At 40.8% G+C, this 22,100-nt stretch overlaps 1 protein-coding gene across 1 annotated transcript in view; it reads right to left on the bottom strand.

The window, feature by feature from the left end:
- The window catches only part of GPR158 (G protein-coupled receptor 158), a 199,993-nt gene that overhangs the window by 35,294 nt on the left and 142,599 nt on the right, over positions 1 to 22,100 (bottom strand). Inside the window, exon 6 of the mRNA XM_064704089.1 lies at positions 18,342 to 18,451. Within this exon, the coding sequence (XP_064560159.1) occupies positions 18,342 to 18,451 (110 nt within the window). The remainder of the gene's footprint in view (positions 1 to 18,341; positions 18,452 to 22,100) is intronic.

Raw genomic sequence — 22,100 nt, forward strand, 5'->3', positions numbered from 1 at the left:
GTGGAATAAATATTAACTTTATCTCGTGGTTGTGCTTGCAGGTATCATGGCTAAGGCCTTCATGGATATTTGAAAAGAAAGTTTATTCTTCAGCTTGCCTGCAGAAGATAAGATTCAAACCACTTTTATAACTGATAAAATCAGGAACATCTCCACCTGTCACAAGATACAGCAGTGTCAACACCAATAGAAATTGAAACCATAAACAATTTTAACTTCATTGAGTAAAATTTCCATGTTATGAAATATTGTTATTATTAAAATATTCCTCTATAAATGTGCACCTGGAGTAGCTTACATGTGATGGAATGAAAATGCTGACAAGGGACGTAAAGCTCATCAGGCATCTGGGGAGTTACTGCATCTCTGGTTCACCAACTCACAGGATAGCCAAGGTTGGAAGAGGGAAATTGAGAAATTCTCTTGGGGATCAGGGACACAGCCCTGATCCAAGCCAGATCAATGACAGCAGGTTCCTGAGGACCTTGTGCAATTGGGCTGTGAGTTAACCAAGCATCTCCTACAGAGGGGAAAGCAAGAGGCCAGCTGCTGGCATGGAGGAGCAGTGACCCTCTGAGAATAGAAAGTCTAACATGAAGTTAAATAGCAAACATTTCCACAGAAGCTTCATGTCTTTCACTGCAAGTTCCAGGCTCTCAGGAGATACCTGACATGAAGGAACAACATCATATAAAAATATGTCTCTAATCTCTCAATATAGAGGTGCAGATAAGGCTATGAGAGGCTGCAGTACTACCACAGACCTCCCCTGCTTTGGTAGTCATCTTATTTTACATTCTCCACTCTCAAAAGCAACAACAACAAAGGTTCCAAGCCTTCACTACTCCAAACTCCTGTCTTTTCTTCTAAATACAGATGACACAAACAGACATTAGTTCATAACCAAGCTGAGAGTCACATAAATTCCCTGACAAATTGCCCAACTTACTTGTTTCCTTCACAAAGAAATTTAGAAAAAAATAAACTACAGTAAAAGTAAGCAGACAAAAATAGGATTTTTTAGGTACTTAAGTGTGCCAAACACCTCTCCTGATGGAAGAACAAGTGCCTGTGTAAGACAGTGAACATCAGTATGTGCAAAATAGTTTTTCAGCTAAAGCAGAAAACAAATTCTGGTCAGAACAAAGTCAAAACCAGAAGAAAGAGAAGAAGGCACTTCTTCAGTTTATAATACCATAGTAACAAGACAAATAACTAGAAAATCCAGCAGTCAAAAAGCCCTGGTTGTATAAAACTGACACCTGATAAAATGCATCCCTATAGATTCCTGTGCTTGGATTAGCTTCAGCTTGACTTGTGCAAGCAGAACAGTACACAGCAGTACAAAAGAAACCTGTTTTGGCACATAAAATAAAACATACAGTTATAAGAAATTTAAAGAAGAGTAGCCTGGAATCATTGTACAGTGTCAGCAATATCTGATTAAAATAAATTCTTTGATAAGCTTCCATGATCTATTGCCAGGTAAATGCTCAATCAACTATGTTTACTCTCAGCAATGTGTGGCAATCAGAAAAAAATGCAAATTAGGTTTATCATAAGTACTTCTGAGGAAGCTACAGTTTCTTGGAAACTGGTTTCTGAATGTCTGTCTGAATTTAAATTTTGTGAAAATAATTCAAGTCACGTGTCTTGATAATTACTTGTTGGGCAAGAGCAATCCCGTGAAGCAGCACATTTTGGGGGCTGACTGGCTGGAAAGCAGCTTTGCAGAGGGTGACCTGGGGATCCTGGTGAACATCAAACTGACCATGAGCCAGCAGTGTAGCCCTGTGGCAAAGAAGCCACCAGCCTTTTGGACCATGCCAGGCAGAGCACGTTCAGCAGGCTGAGGGGGTGATCCTGTGCTTTACTCACCTTGGTGGGACCAGAGCTGGAGAGCTGTGCCCAGCTCCAGGCTCCCCTGCACCAGAGAGACATGGACATCATGGAGAGAGCCCTGTGGAGGGCCACAGAGGTGACTGAAGGACTTGATCACCTTGCAAAGGGGAGAAGCTGAGGCTGGGACTGTTCAGCCTGGAGAAGGCTCAGGGAGAAACTCACCAATGTATATAAATACCTGAGGGGAGCGAGTAAAGAGGATTGAGCCAGACGCCTCTGAGTGGTGCCCCATGCCCACATAAGAGACAATGGGCACAAACTGAAATCCTGGAAAATCCATGTAAACATAAGAAAAATCTTGGCAAAATTCAGAATCCGACTGTACACGTCTCAGAGCACTCTGGTCTGGCTGAGCCCGCTCTGAGCAGGTGAGTTGGGCTCTGTGATCTCCAGAAGTCCTTCCCAACCTCAGCTTTTCTATGACTCTGTAAGCTTTGTGCAGTTGATACACAGGAGTATAGATGGAAGAAACTATATTTTCTTGGTATGCTTTCTGTAACAAGCATTTTAATCAGGCCTTAAATCTTAAAATTTAATATGGTTTAGAATTGCATTAGTACTAAAAACTCAGCAGTAGAAGCACTTTTGTATAACTTGTTCTATGATCTTCTTCTGAGCTTTGACTGAATATTCTACAAAGCATCACAAATTATGTTCTCAGGGGCCCACTAAAGTACACATTTTCACTTTTATTTTCAAATTTATTACTATACAGTACCGTCACCCATTCTAATGAAGAGGGAAATGAAATTACTCAGACTCCTCTGCATGGTTATATACATCCCTGCAACATACAACTTCAATAAATAAATGAAACATTCTCATTATTTGTCACTCTGCAATAAAATACTCAAGTTACAAAAGCCAACTGCAAGAAATACTAACTCTCATCTTCTGTGTTTTGCCTCACAGAGGAAGAAATAGAATCATCTGACATGCTGAATTCCACAAACTGTTGTTTTCTGTTTTCACCATAAAATAATGAAAGAACTTAAAATTTAAATTGCAGTCAAAGGTTTAGTTGTCAAGAAAAACAAGAATAATGAGAGCTAATCTAAATGCCACAATTTTCAGGACAAAAGAGCAACAGTTGATTGCTATGAGATAGATAAAACACTCCTGTATTCTCACTGAAATCAAATGTAAAAGATGTAAAAAATACAGACACAGGCAATCTACCCACAGGCAATCTAGAGTAATGGGACCCTATTGCCAACAACATGGACTGAACAGAATGGGAGTAAAATGCAATAAACTTGAAACTCCCTAATATCTGCAAAGATAATAAGGGCAGAGTCCCATCTTCCCTTTGTGGTCACATACACATTAGAAGTGTTCATAGCCAAGCTGCTTTTTAGAGACTAGTTGTTTAAAAATAAATATTGCAATTAGAGAGACATCAAATGGTGCTAAGAAATGCAGTGGCAATGACCTTGCTTCAGAACAAATAACCCAAGGAAGAAAACAGGAGGAAAAGGGGGGGAATTAATAAGACTCCTTTTGAATAAATAGTCAGACATTGACTCCAATTCAGACTTGGTGACATCCATGCAACACAAGAAACAGATTTGGACTCTTGAATATAACAAACAGCTTAAATGTGGTGTTTCATGTAGCATGAAGATGAGAATAAAACAAATAAGCCTGGTCTAACTGAGCATGGAGACAAAAAGGAACAGAACACACACTTTGTTTTCACTGAAAATAGTCTCGATACATAATTTGGTTTCTGTATTCTATCTAATAAGTCTTGCAAAGGACATTGATGCCCCTGACTCTTCATGCTAATGCTGCATGAGGACAAACCTGAGGCTGTGCAGGGCAGGGTGTGCTGCCAGCTCCTCACCCACCCAGGCTGCTGGGGCTGATCCAGGCTGCAAGGCTGGGGCACAGCTAAAGCTTCAGGGCTCACTGCACTCTTAGGAGACAGCTACACAGCCTGTCTCGCTGGTTTTGATTTCCAATATCTTTCAGGGAACTCAGTTTTGCTGTTCTTGTCAGTCTTGTGTTTATTCCAGAAACGGATGAGCCCACCCCTCTGGGATTTGGGATAAATAGTATTGTTTGGGTTTGCAAAATGACCTCTGTCAGTGACTTTACTACGTCACTGTCACTACGCTTCTAGTAAAAAGGTGCAGAAAACAACTACACAGTTCACTGACTTGATTTATAAATGTCACCTTTTTTCTTCCTAAAAAGCCTCACAGCTGAATTCTCAAGGGCTTTGGGCTGGGTTTTTGTTTGGTTCTGCTCAGAAGGCCTGTGACTGCAGATGTCACAGCCAGGACATTCTGGCTGCCCTGTGACTGTTCAAGAAGCTGTTGGTTACCAGAGGGGATCTGCCTCTTTGGGGAGGTGCGGCACAGCTGCTGCAGCTGCTGCTGGGCTCCTCCTGCCACACAACACTGACTGTGTCCACTGGGAAAGCAGACTTTGGCTCTGCATGACTTCTGAGCACTGCAGAAGGAAAACAAATGAAATGCAGACATCTCTCAGTTCTCTGTGGTCAATCTACCCTTCCCAGCTCAAGCAGCAGCTTTAGTGCTTCACAGTGCTGGAGTTACACCAGGCAAGCTGTGCCTGTGCAAGCAGGAGCACTGAGGCGTGGGCAGCAGGCACAGACAGTGGCAGCAAGCTCAGGAGCTGCTGCACTGACATTTCAAAGTGCACGGCTTCCTTCGCAGCAGTGGTATTTCAAACAAAGAAGGAGGGAACAAGAGAGGTTGTAATGTACCTATGAGAAAGGTCATTGTCATATGAGGTGGAGAAACTGAGCAACAGACCCGGTTTGTGGCTGACATCCAATTGAAACAAACTCAGAAAGGAATTTCTGGGATCCCAGAATTAGCCCTTCAAACAGCCACTAGAATTTGTCCAGCAATTAAATTACCCAAACAGAACTTGGGATCAGAAGACCTGTGGGGAAAAAAGGCATGTGAAGAAATCTACAATAAAAATGCACTGCACCTGATGGTGCTAGACAAGACATCTATATTCTTCAAGCACCAGTGACAGTGTTTCAAGAAAAAGATGCCTTACCCAGAGCTATGCCTGTTTGAAGAAAGAACTGAGGAGTGACACAAGCCTGCCTGCTCTTACACTCTGCACAGCACTAAACCAGGAATGCTGCTGGCTCACAGGAGTGATGAATGAACCAACAAAGTATCATAAGATTAAGCTTAAGGTGATTTAGGGCTCACAAGTCAAAATGGCAGCTGAAAGATTGCCTAGTGCTCAAAGTAAATGCACAGCTAATGTAAAATAAGTGTAGTTTCAGAGTTAATTAGTGATCAAACATCCTGTTAGCTAGCAAGTTAAATATACATATAGATAAACAGATAATTGGATATTACTCAGTTTATAGCTTTTGCCAACAAAAATATGTATGAATTAAGAGGATAATAGCATGCCTCATTCTTTGTCTTGCTCAGCTTTGGAGAGGCAAGGAACAAAGAACTGAGGAACATCCTGGCAAAACACAGCACATTCATAAGAGTCCAAATGACCTGTAGATTTATGGTGATTTATGCTGCTTGCCACAGGGCAACAGCTTAAATGGAGAGAATCACTTAGTGCTCTGACAAACAAGCAATGAAGCAGGTAGTTCTGGTTCTTCAGAAGGGAAATAATGACAGCTAAATATGCAACCTGGCCTTTGTAAGGCGAAATACAAATACTGTCACAGACATCTTTTGTGAAAAATCCTTTCTTTAGGATTTTTCCCTCTTCTGGGAAGCTGAGGCCCCAGAAAGAGAATGTAAACAATGGTTATCTGCTGCTGTGGAATGCAATAGGTGCACCTGTGATTGGCCCATGTTCCATGTTTACAATTAAGGGCCAATCAGGGGCCAAGCTCTCTGGGACAGATTCACAGAGAGCTCCCTTGTTTAATCATTCCTATTCTATTCTTAGCATAGCAGCTTCTGAACTTTTTCAACCTATTCCTTTTAGTATAGTCTTAATGTAACATATATCATAAAATAATAAATCCAGCCTTCTGATCATGAAGCGAAGATTCTCGTCTATCTCTTCACCCCTGAGGAACCCTTGCCAGCCCTGTAACACAAATACAAATTTGAAAGAAATATTTGGGTGCCTTAACAAGGGAAAACCTGGAGGACATGGACTAGGCCAATGCTAAAGCAACTGTGCAATACTCTCATCTTCAAGAGACATTATGGATATGGCACAGAATTGCTGAATTAGCTAAAAGCACACCAGTATCAGGACTGGAAGCAACATCCCTACGTTAGTGAGATGCACACCTGAGCTATCTGTTAAGAGTTAGGTCTTTTCTTCAGTTTGGCCTCAAGTTGTGCCAAAGGAGGTTTAGGTTGAATATTAGGAAAAATTTCTTCCTGGAAAGGATTGTCGGGCATTGGAACAGGCTGCCCAGGGAGGTGGCTGAGTCACCCACCCTGGAGATGTGTGTGTGTGGCATGCAGGAACACAGTTTAGTGGTGATCCTGTCAGTGTTAAGTTTATGGTTGGTCTCAACAATCTTAAAGGTATTTTTCAACCTAAATGATTCTATGATTCTGTGTTTAGCACACTGCTGCAGGTTCCTATGGCTTTTAGGTACCCACACAATGTTGTATCTTGTGGAAAAAAATCAAGTAATAGCATTTGTTTGGGTAGACCTGCCCCATGCTTCTATGCATGGCACATACATTCTCCTTTGGGCAAGACAGTTTATCTTTGGCAAACCAAAATTTTCAGCCAGCAACATAAACATAAACATAACATAACATAACATTTGCTAGCACAGAAACCATGCAGGAAGAACTCCAGGGCAGTTATAATAGTTGTCCAAGATCCTGAGAATCTCTGATGAGACTTAAGCGGTGTGAACAAAGATAAACAAATACCAAAATGCCACATGAGAGCAACAGCAAGCACAGAAACAAAGTTCAAAGACAAGTATAAATAATCAGCGGGCATGACCATCATGTTTGCCACCCAAATTAAAAAGAGCATGAAAACACACAGAATGGTCAGCATGGATTTTGTGCCTTGCTCACATCTGTGGTCCTGATGGTGCAGCTGTGCAGCACACCTGAGTGCAAATCTCAATAAAGAATGCAAAAAACAGTAGGAGTTTGTTGATTGGGCTTCCAGACCTGAGGCAACATCATAGGAAGCAAACAAACTGAGCATCAGCCAGTATTTCTGAGGATATGCACTGACAAAATTTCATTACAAGAGACTGAGCCAGAGACAAAACTGGACATTACTTAGTATATGTTTTGCAAACTCCTCCATTTTCATACATTCATACATGGCAAACCAGTTAATGACTTTTTCCTGGGTCATGGTTTACCAAACAACAAAAATGGGCTTTTGCTCCTCACAGGCCAATGGCAGCTGACACTCACCAGAAGCCATCAATTGCTACTTGAAAACAAGTTTGACAATCACGCCCTACAAGGATCCCAGAGCAACACACAGGACATTTTCTCAACTAGCAAAGCATCATTTCCAAAGTGAGTAGAAACTCAGAACTGAGATTTGGTCATTGCAGCCACATTCTCCAAAGCATCTGAAAAAGTACAGAGGAGCAAAGTCCAGAGCTGGATTATGTTAATCCGATTTAAAAGAAAAAAAAAAGTCTGTCCAGTCTAAGATAGAAGGCAGACTTATTGCTGAGGCAAGATCCTGCATAAAGCAATTAAGGCTTTTACTAAGGGATGGCTGGGACAGTGTAATTCCAGCTCTTTTATCAGTTTCAAGCCTCTCAGCACTATATAGTTTTGTTCAAAGCCAACAAGAGACTCATTTCTGAGGTGCTAGAGAAATATCTCAGGAATATATGATGATCATTTACAGACTGAAGGAAACCATAGGGGAACTAGAAAATACACGATTTAAGAAAAATCATTTAATATGTCAAGTTTTAAAACATAGCTTCACAAAACAGTAACATGAAAGAAGTTCTAAAAGCTTTTCACATGCAAAAACTAGAAAAGCAAGTCAAGGAGAAGAACAGAAGATCTGCAAAAATGTGCTAACAAATTTGATTGTAACATCTGGAACTAAACAGTTCTTAGATTTTTAGTCTTGTTTTAGTAAGACAATGGTACCACATATGCTTATACATATCAATTTCCTTGTTACTAGCCCTGGTGAAATTGCCAAAATACCTTCTGACATTCCTCTTTGTTTAGAGGCCATGAATTGATGTAGTTAGAACTGAAGTATGATTTCAGACATGTAATGCCTATTTGCATTATTCACAAGTGAACAGTAGAAAATAATATCAAAAAAAATGCTGAAAAACATCTATGACAAAGGCCCTGATCCACATATGGCAACAAGGCAGAACCAGTGAAACCCTGGTTGCCAATACCTGACATATTTTAACAGAATGGTGAAAATAAGAACAGGTGCACCGGTGAGGACTGGTACCAGTCAGAGAGGTTTAATGGTTGTATAAAAAGGCAGGTTAGGAGAAACAAAAAGCTTAGTAAGGTTTGTGGCCATGGGAGTGGCTTCCACTTCCCAACAGCTCTGTGCAAGCCAGTGCTTGCAGCACAGCCTGCTGAGAGCAGGGCCTCCCATCAGCAGCCCTGCACCCACACAGAACTGTAACCTCCCCATGGCACAGCTGGGAGGAACAGCCAGCATCTCCCCAAAAGCCCAGCAAGGGGAAGAAGGATTTTCTGCTCAGGAAGCTCTCAGAAGAAGAGCAGACATTGCTGTAGCAGAGCCAAGAGCAGAACGTGGCTCCACCAGGAGAGCTGTGTTGCCCTGAACCACCAGAGCACAGCACTGCTGATGGCTGGGAAGAGACTCAGAGACCCCTGAGTAATGGAGCTCAGCATTAGAACTCCCAGCGAACTTAATTCACACATTGGAAAGAGGCACTCAAAATTTTACACTGATTATTACAGCTAGGATTTTTAGATTTGCCAGAAACAAGAGGCTCCAGCTTGAACCATATGCAGTAAATGCAAGTATGAACAGAGGTTCACAGTGTGCACAGGGAGGAAGCAAGACTCAGGAACATCCAAAACCTGTCCTGAGCTGTAATACTCTAGAGCAGAAAAACTGTTTTAATTTTTAATACATTTTTTTTTGGTAGTGAAAATTAAGTGAAATGTTACAGAATAGCTCTAAAAGGAATAGCTTAATACTTACAATTGAATTAATACTGAAGCTTTCTACAGGACCTACTGTGTATGCATTCCCAAGCTTCAAGCAATCAAGTCAACATTATCTTGATCTTTCCAGCTCAGATCATGGATCTGATATATTGCATGTAAAATTCTTAGAGTATCTAGTGCCTCTTCCAGAAAAGCATCTATGAGGATAAGTCACCAATGTGCAGTACAATGCTAAATAAGCAAAATGAGATTTACCCCTGTGTATGTCAAAGCAGAGCAACACAGCATTTTATGTCACCAGTGGCTGGTTGCCACTGATCAGATACTCAATTTTTCAAGAACATAATGGCAATTTTTTGCCTCCATAGAAATCCAGAAAAGAGCAACTAATATGTGAGAATATTGGTTAAGGGAATGCTTTCCCCAGCACTTAAGATCTACATTAGAATAAGCGATCAGGAATAATGAATGTCAAAGCAGCTGGTGCACTCCAACAAACAGTACCACTATCTGTCATTTCAGTCTATAAATATGCTTCATATCCTAGTAGATCTATACTAGAAAGAATGGTTTTTTTTAATTGCATGTTTGTAAAATTAAGGTCAAGTATTGGACTAACTACAAAATTATACAGTTTGATCAGCTGTATAACATAGACCATTATATTTTTCTATTGAAATTCCTGCCATTTGTAGTAGTACTTAACTACAGAATCTTCCAAGAGAGGAATCAGTCTAGAACTGAAAGCAGCACAAAAAATTCTCATTGCGCCTCTAATCTATTTGGATTTTTTGATAGCTAAACACCCTTGTGAGGAAAATGTATGCCAGATTGCTCATTTGAGTTTCTCTGGCTCTGGCTTCCATTAAACCTCAGTCCAATAGATTAAAGAGTCCTTTGTGACTACTTTTCCTCTCCCTGCTCATTTACACACCACAGAAGAAGTCATCTCTCAATCTTCTTGTGGATCTAAAAACCAGATTAGCTTCCACAGTATCAAGAATTTTCCCACCTCTCCAAAACTTTCTGAACCACAACTACCTATTGTGTACCTTCTTTAAAAAAGAATCTCAAGAATGGAACATACTGCATTTATATGACTTTCAAAGATGTTGTCTCCTGTTGTAAAACCAATTCCCTACTGATTAACCTCCTATTCTCATAAATTTTTGTCTTTAAATAGATCCTAGTTATAATTTGCCTTTTGGCTGCATTCAGATGCATCTCTTTGACTCAGACAATCACACCATGGACATGGCAGAGACCTTTAATGCTTTCACTGCCTCTGTCTGCAACACTGGTGATGGGTGAGAGGGTCCCAGTGCCCTGAGCTGCAGAACCATGGCTGTGAGAATGAAAAACTCCCAGGTGGCTCTGAACTTCTACAGAATCTGTTGTTCTAGCTGGATCCCTCTAAGTCTATGGGCCCTGATGGGATTTATCCAAGGACACTCAAAGAGCTGGATCATTCATTGCAAGGCCTCTTGTAATGCTTTTTGAACAGTCTTAGGAATCTGGGGAGGTCCCAGTTGATTGGAAAATGGCTAATGTCATCCCAAAGTCCCAAAAAGGATGACCCTAGAAACTGCAGGCCTTTTAGTAGCTCTTCAGTGACTGGTAGAATTCAGGAGAAGATTATTCTGCAAGTTATTGAAAGACACCTGAAGGACAACACTGTCATGGGTCAGAGCCAACACGGCTTCACAAGGGGAAAATCCTGCTCGTCAAAGCTAATTTCCTCTTATGAAAAGGCAACTCACCTAGCTGATCAAGGAAAGACAGTAGATATAATCTTTCTGGACTTCAGTAAAGCTTTCAATTCTGTCTCTCACAGAGCCCTTCTGCACAAGATGTCCAGCTCACAGCTGGATAAACACATCATGTGAGGGGTGAGCAGCTGGCTCATGGGTCTGAGACTGAGGAGACAGCATTACAACTTCCCTGTGAGGGAAGAGGAGGGGCAGACACTGATCTCTGTTTATATATATATTATATTATATATATATATATACACACATTAATTACATATATATATATATATATATATATATATATATAAAATATAAATATATATATTTTATATATATATATATATATATATATATATATATAATGTGTGTATATATATATATATATATACACACATTAATTACATATATATATATATATATATATATATATATATATGTATAATATTAATTATTCTATCTCTTCTCTGTGGTGACCAGAGACAGGATCCAAGGGAATAGTCTGAGTTTGAGTCAGGGAGGTTTAGGCTGGATATTAGGAAAACTTTCTTTACCCAGAGGGTGGTTGGGCACTGAAACGGCATCTCCAGGCCAGTGGTGATGGCACCAAGCCCATCTATGCTCAAAAAAGGTTTGGACAATGCTTCAGGCTCAGGTGGGATTCCTGGGTGGGGCAGGAGTTGGACTTAGATGAATCTTGTGGATCCCTTCCAACTCAAGATATTCTATGATTCTAGTAAAAAATACTTTTCATTACTAGACTTTCTGAAACAGAATTTACTACTTCACCAAGCTTCATTATCAACAAATTTTGTGAGTAATCATTTTGTTCTTGGTAGTTCATTGCAACTGAAAATGCTAAATAGTATCAGGCTTACTCCTGATCCTTCACAGCAGCCCACCAGAAGCCTCCTCTCCAGTCATGGTTCTTCACCTACAATCAGTGGATGTGATCTGCAAATCTGGGCTTCCACTGTGATCAGCCTGTCTGTGAGTCACATCCTTCACACCCTCATCCCTCTCCTCCACGAATAGCTGTAACTCAAGTGTTGTAGTGTAATGCCTGGATTTTCTTTTATGCAATAATCCCACCCAGCAGAGATACCTTGTTCCACTGACAATTCCATCCTTCCCATGTAATGAGAAAAACCTAGTTCTGTAGAGCTGTTATTACTGGCATTGCAAATGCATGCACAAATGCACATCTACCTGGAAGGTATTGCCTCACAGCACAGAGTTTTGCTACCTGAGGAGGTCCTGGACTTGGATATCCTTGGAAAGGACAGATTCCAGTTCCAGCTCTGAAGCCCTTCTGCTATAATGTTAACCTAATGTGCAAAACCAGTCTTTTCTCACAGTATCTGCCAGCGTGCCCTTGCATGCCATCAAAAGACATCTGAGAGGTCTTGTTATACCTGTGGATCATTACAAAGGGCCTTCCAACACACTGCTGGTTTTTTTCTAATCATGATAACAATGTAATTGAATATTAAAACACCAGATAATTTCTTTACCTTCTCTTTGAACTTTCCTAGCCAAATTCAGTCTGCTATGATATAGCAGAATGTTTGCTACATTAAGGTGATTAAAACACCAGCCCATGGAACAGTACAGCTGTATCTACAGTAATTTATACAAATTAAATATTAATAGGAATATGTATGAGAATATTTTCCAGGATCCCAGTGCCCTATTAATCTTAAACACATTCTATGCTGATGATTTTCTTGCTTTAAGATAATATTTATTAGTCCCACTTATACATGGTGCTCTATCAAGATTAATTCTACACTGTTTTTTAACAGCTGTGCTACATTTTCCTGTTTATACATAAGGAAGTAGATATTTTATTCATAAATATGAAACTGAGCCATTATACTGTCTAGTTAAGGCTAGTTATTGCATGAGAATGGCAGGGATAGAAAAGAGGGAAATAGGATTTTAATAATGTAGGTTTTATTGAGAAAAAAACCACAGCACAACAATATGACTAATTTAATCTAGAAGAACTGCAACAATAAGAATTTCATCTTGAATGTGCACCATGCAAGAATGTTATATGGAGTTTACTGTCTAAAGCTCTGGTTTGTTGTATACCATAAAAACAAGTAAACAAACTAGCAAAGGTTTGCAGCAGGCATGAGGCATAAATTATACTCATGAAATTAATTAATTAGGTTAAGGCATGCTAACAAGAAAACAGATTTTTCCATGACTGGTCTAATTAGTGAAACTTCATTCCTTATGGACTCCTACTGTATGAGCAGACACTTTTTCAGCAAGCCCAGCTTCTTCCCTCCCTAACCCGCATCCCTCAGCTTTTCACTCTGTACCCAGGCCCTAAAATCCTTGTTTCTCTGCTATTTTCTCCAGCAGCCAGGCCTGAGGCACAGTGTGGGAGTCACCAGCACAGTGTGGGAGCCACCAGCACAGTGTGGGAGCCACCAGCACAGTGTGTCCACCGACCACCCAGGGCAGACCAGCCAAAGAAGGACCTGCTGGTGCTGTGGCTTTCAGCCTCAGCTCTGTGGGAGCATGCATAAGGTCTGGTTTCTGCCCCAAAACTGTTTTTCACAAAGCTTTATAGGACTCATTTCATACAACATCAGGTGCCAAAACATGCCACTTCTAGGGAAGAGACAGACAAATGGAATAGTTAGAGAAAGCCCCTACAGTGTAAAAACCTCTACAGCTTGACCAAACCACTTCATTTCCTGTATTGCAAATACACTGAGATCCTGTGAGTCAAGTTGAAGCAGTAAAAATCCAAGCAGTGGCAATTCAACACGGCAGTATCAGACCACACTCTGTACACTCCATTTCTGCAACAGTAACACCTGCCTTGAAAACGACTTTTCCTCCTTTTGTTTCATGTGAGATAACAACTACAGAAATCACTATGGACCACATCCAGTGGCAAAATCAAACAGTGAATGCATCTGTCTAAAGGCATTTCACTCTCACCTTCCACAGGAAAACAGGATAATTCAATAGGAAGTAAATACTCCACCTTTTTTGAGTGCTTAACCAACCGAGCAAGGAGGGCCTGACTCATTTCAAAAAATCAGGGTGGTTTAACACTACAGACCATGCTCATCTCACTTTGCTTGCCAATTTAAGCTGAGTGACACAATAACCACTTCTCCCAGACAAAACTTCTCTCTGCACTGCTTTATCCCTGGGGTCCCATTTCATGGAACCACTGGGTAGCGGTGTATTGGCACTATGGAAGTGTCACCTACTGGCCTGTGAAATATTGGCCATGCAATAATCCAGCCATACAGGTTCCAACTGCCAAGGTTGGAACCTTCTGCCCCTTTCTGCACCACATTCCCACCAGACACTTTTAGCCAAGGGCATCTGTATCCTCTTTCCCAGCCCTAGCTGACCTAGGGGAGGTCATATTTCCACGTGTGGTGGTTAGGAATGGCATTCCCAAATTCAGTGCAAGACCCCAGGCCACATGCTGCTTGCTCACTTCCCTCCACCTCCCCCTGTGGCAGGATGAAGAGAAGAAATTGAAGTACAAAAGGGTAAAGATGACAGGATAAGAATGATTTAGCAAAACAGCAATGAAATAGGAAAAGAAATAGCAACAACAAGCAATACTAACACGAGAGTTACAAGTTAGGCAAACAATTCACTGGTGAGTGGTCCCCATGTGCCACCCACCCTCCACCCTTGGTCCCCCCTGCACGTGGTGTGAGGTGATATCCAATAACCCCGGGGTCCTGGCTGGAACAGGATGCCATGTCCTCACCACTGATGCTTCAAGAAGCAAACTGACATCTTTGGGTTCTCTGCTGGCATGACTCTCCTCTTCAGTAAGATATGGAATCAGAATCCAGACAACCACAGAATCATTGAATTGTTTACACTGGAAAAGACCCTTAAGATCATAACAATAAATCTAACACTGCCAAATGAGCCACAAATTCATATCCCCCACCAAAACATGCCTCTAAACACCTGCACACAACCCACACTGCTTTTCTACTCATTTCTTTGCCACCTCCAAAACCTGTAGGAAGGTCCACTACTTGCTCCAACTGTACCAGATGGCAAAGCACAGCAGTATAATCTTAGCACAGCATTTAGATGAAATGCAGAATTGCATCATAGTGTTAACATCTTGTTCTCCCACTAGCACTCCCTCCCACCATCACTGCTACAAAAAAGTGGGGATTATGTCATTGTCATATTTCTCATACCTGAAACATCACCTTCCCCACACCTTCTCATTCTCCTCATTTTCCCACTCTCCTTTCTCTCTCTTACTAATATCAGAAATGGAGATTCCCATAAACTAGACCCCATTCCTGGGTTTCCTTTTCCTAAGATATCTGAAAGCTAACCTATATATACACACACAAGTGCATACATATGTCTATATGTATTTGTCTATACGTCTTTGTTACATTCTTATGCTTTAGTCCAGAATTAAGGATTCTGTATTAATCCTGACATGAAAGTGACAGAAGTTCACAAAATACTAAAAATAATGAGATAACCTATTCATAAAACACAGGGCTTGAAAGAGGACACAAAGAGTCTCCAGTTACAGAAATATAACGGAAAGGTGCAACATCAGCTCCTTTAAACCCAAAAGGTTAAATTTGAAACATTATTATTTCTTGAGAGAATTATTTTGAAAAATTCATTGTTAAGGAAAGTACTGTATTTTAAGTTCATAGCTCTTCAGCTAGATTTCTTAATTTAAGCTCATTTCCATGCCCCTATCCTTCCACCCCCACAAACATCAGCTCGTTATTTTAAAAATGCACAGGGAATAAGAAAGAGGCAATTAAGGATGAGGCACTGTAGAAATTGGCTGTGACAGGTGTTCAAAGAATGAATCCGTACATGACTTCTGTGTTCTTTTACTCTTCCTTAAGCATCTGCTTTTGACTTATTTTCTGATTTCCCCTTGATGCTTGACCCTAGCAAAACCTCTAAGACTTCCTTAGGAAGTGAGGAGCTACAGGAAAATTTAAAAAGCTACAAAAACCCCCAGGCATGTCCAGTGACTCCTGCCTGGCCTTGGTTAACCTTCACACTCCAATGCTTCTCAAAGCATCTCATTTGTTGAGAGCTACAGCATTAGACTTTCTCATTATCATTAACAGCTACCTTTACACAATATTGGTTTACCCATTTAACTCAGAAAAATCACAAGTTCCTTTCTGGCAATTGGTTCTTCCCCCAGGCAGGACACAGCCTAGCTGCAGGAGAGAACCTGTGCTTGTCAGGAGTATCAGTGCTGCCTGCAATAAGCCATTCCTCAGCCTTGTAAGAGCTCTGGATTGAATTAGATCTGCCAAAATTTTCTATTAACATCACATTGTTCCTAACAGCATAACTGCTGTGAATGTGTGTAATAAAATATATATCTAACTTGACTCGGTCTTTTGCAAGGCACACTCTGGGACTGAGATATTCAAAACCAAAAAAGACCACAATATCACTAATATAGGCAAGGAATGGTCAGGATACCTGTGTGGAAAACAAAAGATAGACTCCTTGACAAAGTAATTATAGATTAACATACTAAATAGTTTTTTTCCCTCTTTGTGTCACACAAAGAAATACAGAATTATTCAGAAGGGCAGCCAGTGCTCACAGCAGGGTTAGCAGTGAATCCAGACCAGGTTGCTCAGGGCTTTATCCAGTTGGGTCTTGAAAACTTCCAAGTATGGAAATTCATAACCCCATGAGCAGCCAGCTGCACTGCTTAATCAACCATATAACTTTCCTCATATAACATTGACCCTGATATTCATTCATGTTGTATAAAGTTGAAATCTCCCATTTCCATTTGTCAGTGCCTTTTGTTCTCCTGCTACACACTGCTCTAAAGAACCTGGCTTCACCTCCCTGTAGGAGCTGGATAACTCATGTTAGGTTCCTTCAATGCTACATTTTCTTCATGCTGAATAAGCCCTGCTATCTCCACCTCGCTTTGCAGGATCACTGCTCCAAGCCCTGACCATTTTGATGGCCTTTCAATGAACTCATCTAAGTTTGCTGACATCTGGACACATCATTGCAGATATGGTCTGAGTAAAGGAGAATTATCACTTCCCTCAGTCTTCCTGTCCCATTGATAAAGTCCAGTCTGCTGCTATCTTTCCTTGCTTTGTGATGATCAGGGATGAGCATGTAGTGCATTCTTGGCTTCTTATTCAATTTTGTCTTGTTTGCTGACCCTGTCAGCAGAGGTGCCAAGTAACACCAGACAGCCGAATGGGCAAAGCAGAAGACTTTCTGCCCAATTTTGCAGCCTATCCTCACTTAATATGGATGGAAGATCAACTGTCCTGTCAGGATAGTGGCTTCCTCCCATCATGTACAATCATAGAAAGAACCTGTTAGGAGAGCAGAACTGCAATGACAACATGAGCCACCCACAGCTTCAGGCTTTTTATCTGTCTGAGCTATAGATAAAGCATCCAAGCAAAGCCACCAGCTCCCTCTTCTCTACTGCTCTACTTGTTTTACTTTTTGCATCAGAAATCGTTCATCCCAGAAAATACCATGGGGGAATGGGATTGTCTTGGTCATTTTCAAAGCAAAGGTGTGGCCAGACACAGCATTTTACAATTGCAGTTTACTAGCCTAAGTGTACACTTGTAACCAGGAACCCAAATTAAAGGGAGCTACAAGAAGGACCTCTGTTTTAATGGGAAAACCGGGGTTTCCACCTACAATGTGACAAGTCAGTAATGTATCATGAAACACAAGATATTTTTAGGTCTCATTCAGTTTACAAGCATAATACCAAACCTCTTCTAACATGCCAATGCAGTAATGAAATGAAGATAAAAAGATAAGTGACCATACTTCACCTAATATGTTTGAGTATCAATATACTGCTTATCTCTTTGCTTGAATAAAGATACTTATAGAATGTATCAGTAATTTTTTTCATTAAAGTTTAAAGAGGGATTTTATCCAGCATACACAGAAAAGGCTTCAATTTTTAAGGGGACTGTAGAAGTGGGAATTTAAGTTGGGCCTCTAAATCTTAAATTTTTGAGTCACATGTGAATGCACTGCCAACCCCATGGAACCCAGAATCTGCCTCATATTTTTGCTGACAGGTGCAGATGTTTGTGAGTGTGTAGCTTGTCTGCTATGACTGCCTGAAGAAAACAGCCCTTGACATAAGAGCCATAAGAAAACACAGTAAGTACACACACCATAGTCTGTTGCTTTACCCACCATTGCTGTGTCTAAACACTCCAAAGGCATCTCTCTGTAAACACTTCACAGGGAAACTTTTGAACACTCTATGAATACTTCTGTATTTTTTATATTCAAGGAAAACACACTCACCTCCCGTGAAAAGGGGTTCTTGCACAATTTAACAGTTAATGTATATATATTTTTCATCAAATCCTGTCAGCATCCATAGCTCTCAACTCAGATTAGCAGCATATAATTTGAGCAGGAAAATTGAGGAGAAATACACGGTGGGTTTAAAATCAGAAATGGCACTTGTTTATGATAATACTTGCAGCTCTTCCATCTAAGTACCCACACAGATTGCACATACTCCCACAGAGATGGAAATTAATATGTGAAATACCTGTGCAGCTTGAGTGTCACAGTTCCATAAACAGTAGCAAAGCCCAGAAGACGAACCCATCTTAGGAGAACACAGCGAAATATACTTGGCTCAAAATACAAAATGACAACCTATAGAACAGAAAGATAGAGAGAACTTCAGTACTGCTTTCATGAGAAAGTAGTTCTTCATTCAAATGCAGAATAGTTGCAAAACAGGACAGCAGACACATTTCAGCTCGTACTGCTGTATATTTAGATTTTCTAGTAAAGCATCGGGATGATCAGATCAACCAGCTGGCACAGTTCTGGGCACCAACTCCTTTTTGAAGGGAGCTGGCAAAAGCCCTGTGACAGACTGTGAAGTGACAACACTTTTAAATGCAATTTCACTGACTTTTCTTAACTGAGTGAAAACATCTACCCAGAGAGGAGGATAGAACAGAAAAGGACTTTTTCCTTGAGCAATTCAAGTAATATGCAGCTGGTTTAATTCTGGTTTGATAGGCTGTATTTACTAGGTTGCACTTCAAAGTCACTCCTAATAAACCTAGCAAAATGATAGCTGCTCATTTATCCCTGCCAAACTAAAAATGATTGCACTGACCTCTTTCTATCAAAAATATGAAATATTTAATGACACATTTAACTCTTTCTTCCCCATATATTTCACCTAAGCTATATCAAATCTCCCCATGCATCCCCACTTTCTTAAGGAAAATAATCCTTTTGCTCACCTATGCATTTCTCTGACCACAATAAACAAATGTCCTACCAGTCTTTTGCCCTGTCTACCAAGGACCATGCACAAGAACAACACTCCATAAGCAGTAAAAGAAAGCTACTTCTGTGGGTATACTGCAGATAGAAACTTCACTATCAAGTAAAACACTACTCTTCTCTAAAACAGGGTTGCTCAGTAAACTCAGTCACAATTTGAATCAGGAGTCCACTTCTTCTCATTCCAGCAGATATTGTCCCTGGTGTCCTGAGGGTTGATCCCACATTTCTTCTCACTCATCTGGTCCCACCAGGAGCCTGCTGTCCCAGGGATTTGTTGGAAAACTGCCCCTACCCCACACGTAGACCCTGCTTAGTCCAGCAAACTTGGATCCCATGCATTCAATGTGTCAGACCAGAACCTGGTAAAACAACCCAATGCACCATAGTAAAAATTAATTAGGTAATCCTGGTCTAGAGAAAGCAAGTACTGAAACATTTCAGGCCATCTGTCACAGCTTCATTTACAGTCAGTACATTCTGGCAGCAGAGATAGTATTGTGCCTACTGGCTGCCACATATTATTTTCCTAAGTAAATGCTCTTCTGCGTGGGAATTCAAGTTCAGGATATTGGCCAAAAGCCCAGGACTACATCCTTTGGGTGACATAGACTTCTAAAGAAGAGTGGGGGCACAAATGGCAGATGTGGGCTGAGAGAGATGGAAGCTGCTGTGCTTCACTGGAATGCTTTTTTATGCAGCAAAATCAAACTATTCCTTTTAAAAATATGATTTGCTGAATCAAATCGTGCTCCAAAATTTAATCTGGTTTTTTTCACTGTTATTGGACTGACAGAGAATCACAGAATATACTGAGTTATAAGGGACCCACAAAGATCATCAAGTCCAACTCCTTGATGCATAGGACACCTCAAGAAACACACCATGTGCCTGAGATATTGTCCAAATGCTTCCTGAACTCAGGCTAGTGCTGTAACCACTGCCCTGGGGAGCCTGTTCCACTGCCCAACCATCCTTTGGGTGAACAACTTTACCCTGATTTGACATGCTTCAATGTAGACATTTTCTGGGATTCTGAGAAATCCACCTTGGAGGAAAAGCAGCAGCTTTTCCCCTTGGAAAATCAGCTGGAAAACCAAAATGCATCCACATATGCATGACCATGCTTGGACAAACAGCATCCAGCAAAAAGTTTCTCAGAAAGACCTGAATGGCAGCAATGACCTCTTATCCTAATATACAGTTTTATAGATTAGGACAGTTGCAGAACCTGAGCAAGGTCTGTAGCAGTAGCTTGTCTCCTGAGGTTTGCTGGGGGGTAGAAAACACCATGTTTCATCTTTGATTCTTCCAAACAGGAAAATCAATGTCAAAAAAAGACTGGCATACAGAGACTCTGAACATTTCAAAGTTGATTTGAAAGCAGAATTTTTCAGATAATTGAAATGGGAAGGTCTGAAAACTCTCCAGGCATAGAATTTTCTGAACAAGGGCAACAGCTCTCTTTGCCATGCAATCTGACACAGCAATTTCATCTGCTGCTGCTTGTTGAAACATTAACTGTCTAGAAAATCTCATTGATTTGCATTGAATCATTTGTATGAGCAGCTGAGGCATTTGGCTGGATATCAACCAAGAAACCACCACTTCAAATGCAGCCTGGTGTGAGCTGGCGTCACAGCTCACCATGAAAGCTGCAGAGGCAAGGCTCTGTTGGAGAAAACTGTTCTCATTTTCCCATTTGAAATAGACACATATTAACTGCTCCTTCACCCTGTGGTGAAGGATACTGCAGATCTAAGACCTCAGCCAAGCTTGACTCTCTTTTGGATCTTCCTGTGTTCATATGATGGAGAATTGTAAGAGTGCCTTCACAAGGGCCAGTGTCCCTTCCTATTCCTGGACATGTTCTGTCATGGACCCAGGCTTTGAAGAGTCAGAATTACTATATTTATATTTTGCTTTCTTCTTAGGCATTGCAGAAGGCTATTCTAAGCATATGTCATTCCCATTCCCATCAGGGCTCACCAGGATGTTCAGATGACTTCCCTCTCCAAGCTCTTGTCAGAATTACATCTCTTATAAGCACCATGAATTTTAGAGGCACAATTTTTAAAAGGAAAAATCTTTAATGGATTGGAGCCAATGGGCTACAGAAACAGTGCCTTGGAAGCTTTGCTCAATTTTCCAATTCAAGTGGAATACAATTCTTGCAAGGAACCGGGTCCAAAGTATGACTGCTGCTCTCCAACCCTCACTCTCCCTAGCACAAAAAAAAAAAAAAAAAAAAAAAAAAAATCCAGAAACAACCCCAACAAAATAAACCAAAAAACAAAATAAAACAAAAAAACAATCAACCAAAAAACCCAAAATCCAAAAAAACCCAACAACTAAACCAAACAAAGCCAAAAAAAGGAGCAACATAACACAGAGAAGTCTTGGGTTTGTTTCGTATCAGCCTCTTCTGCCTTATCAAAATCCCCATTCCTTACTGTTATCCCCAGAGCTAAGTCTTCTTCAAATGACAAATGTGCAGCAAAAGGTTGCTGAGCTGCAAGTGAGGAGCTTAGGATGAGCACCAGATTCACCCACACATCCACGCTGCTCTCAGCAGAACAAGGGAATCCCTCAGCTCTAAAAGACTACCCTGCCCACCAAAAATCTGACAATATTTCATCTTCTCTTTATGCATTTACAATGCAATAGACCACGATCTTCTTAAAAATGCTGGGAGGTTTTGCTGATGGATGGAATAAAACATCTTTACTGTACATAAAGAAATGTGTTATCGGCAGTTTTGCCAGCTCCTGGCATCCACTTAAATACTAGACATCAGTTTCTGCTACTTAAACAAAGAGATCTGGGGAAAATTATTTGGAAATCAGAAGAGGACAAGCCAAACAGTGGCTGCTCATGTCCCAGTTACTGCAGCTGTGCGTGAGACTTCCTGAACTGTGACTCGTCTTTGTCATTTGGACAAATGCGTTTGGATGTTTGCTTTTAAACTCAGCGTGGTTTAAGCTATTACTGTCCTTGCCAA

The sequence above is a fragment of the Zonotrichia leucophrys genome, chromosome 2, assembly GCF_028769735.1.
Source record: "Zonotrichia leucophrys gambelii isolate GWCS_2022_RI chromosome 2, RI_Zleu_2.0, whole genome shotgun sequence".
In the NCBI taxonomy this organism is placed as follows: Eukaryota; Metazoa; Chordata; class Aves; order Passeriformes; family Passerellidae; genus Zonotrichia; species Zonotrichia leucophrys.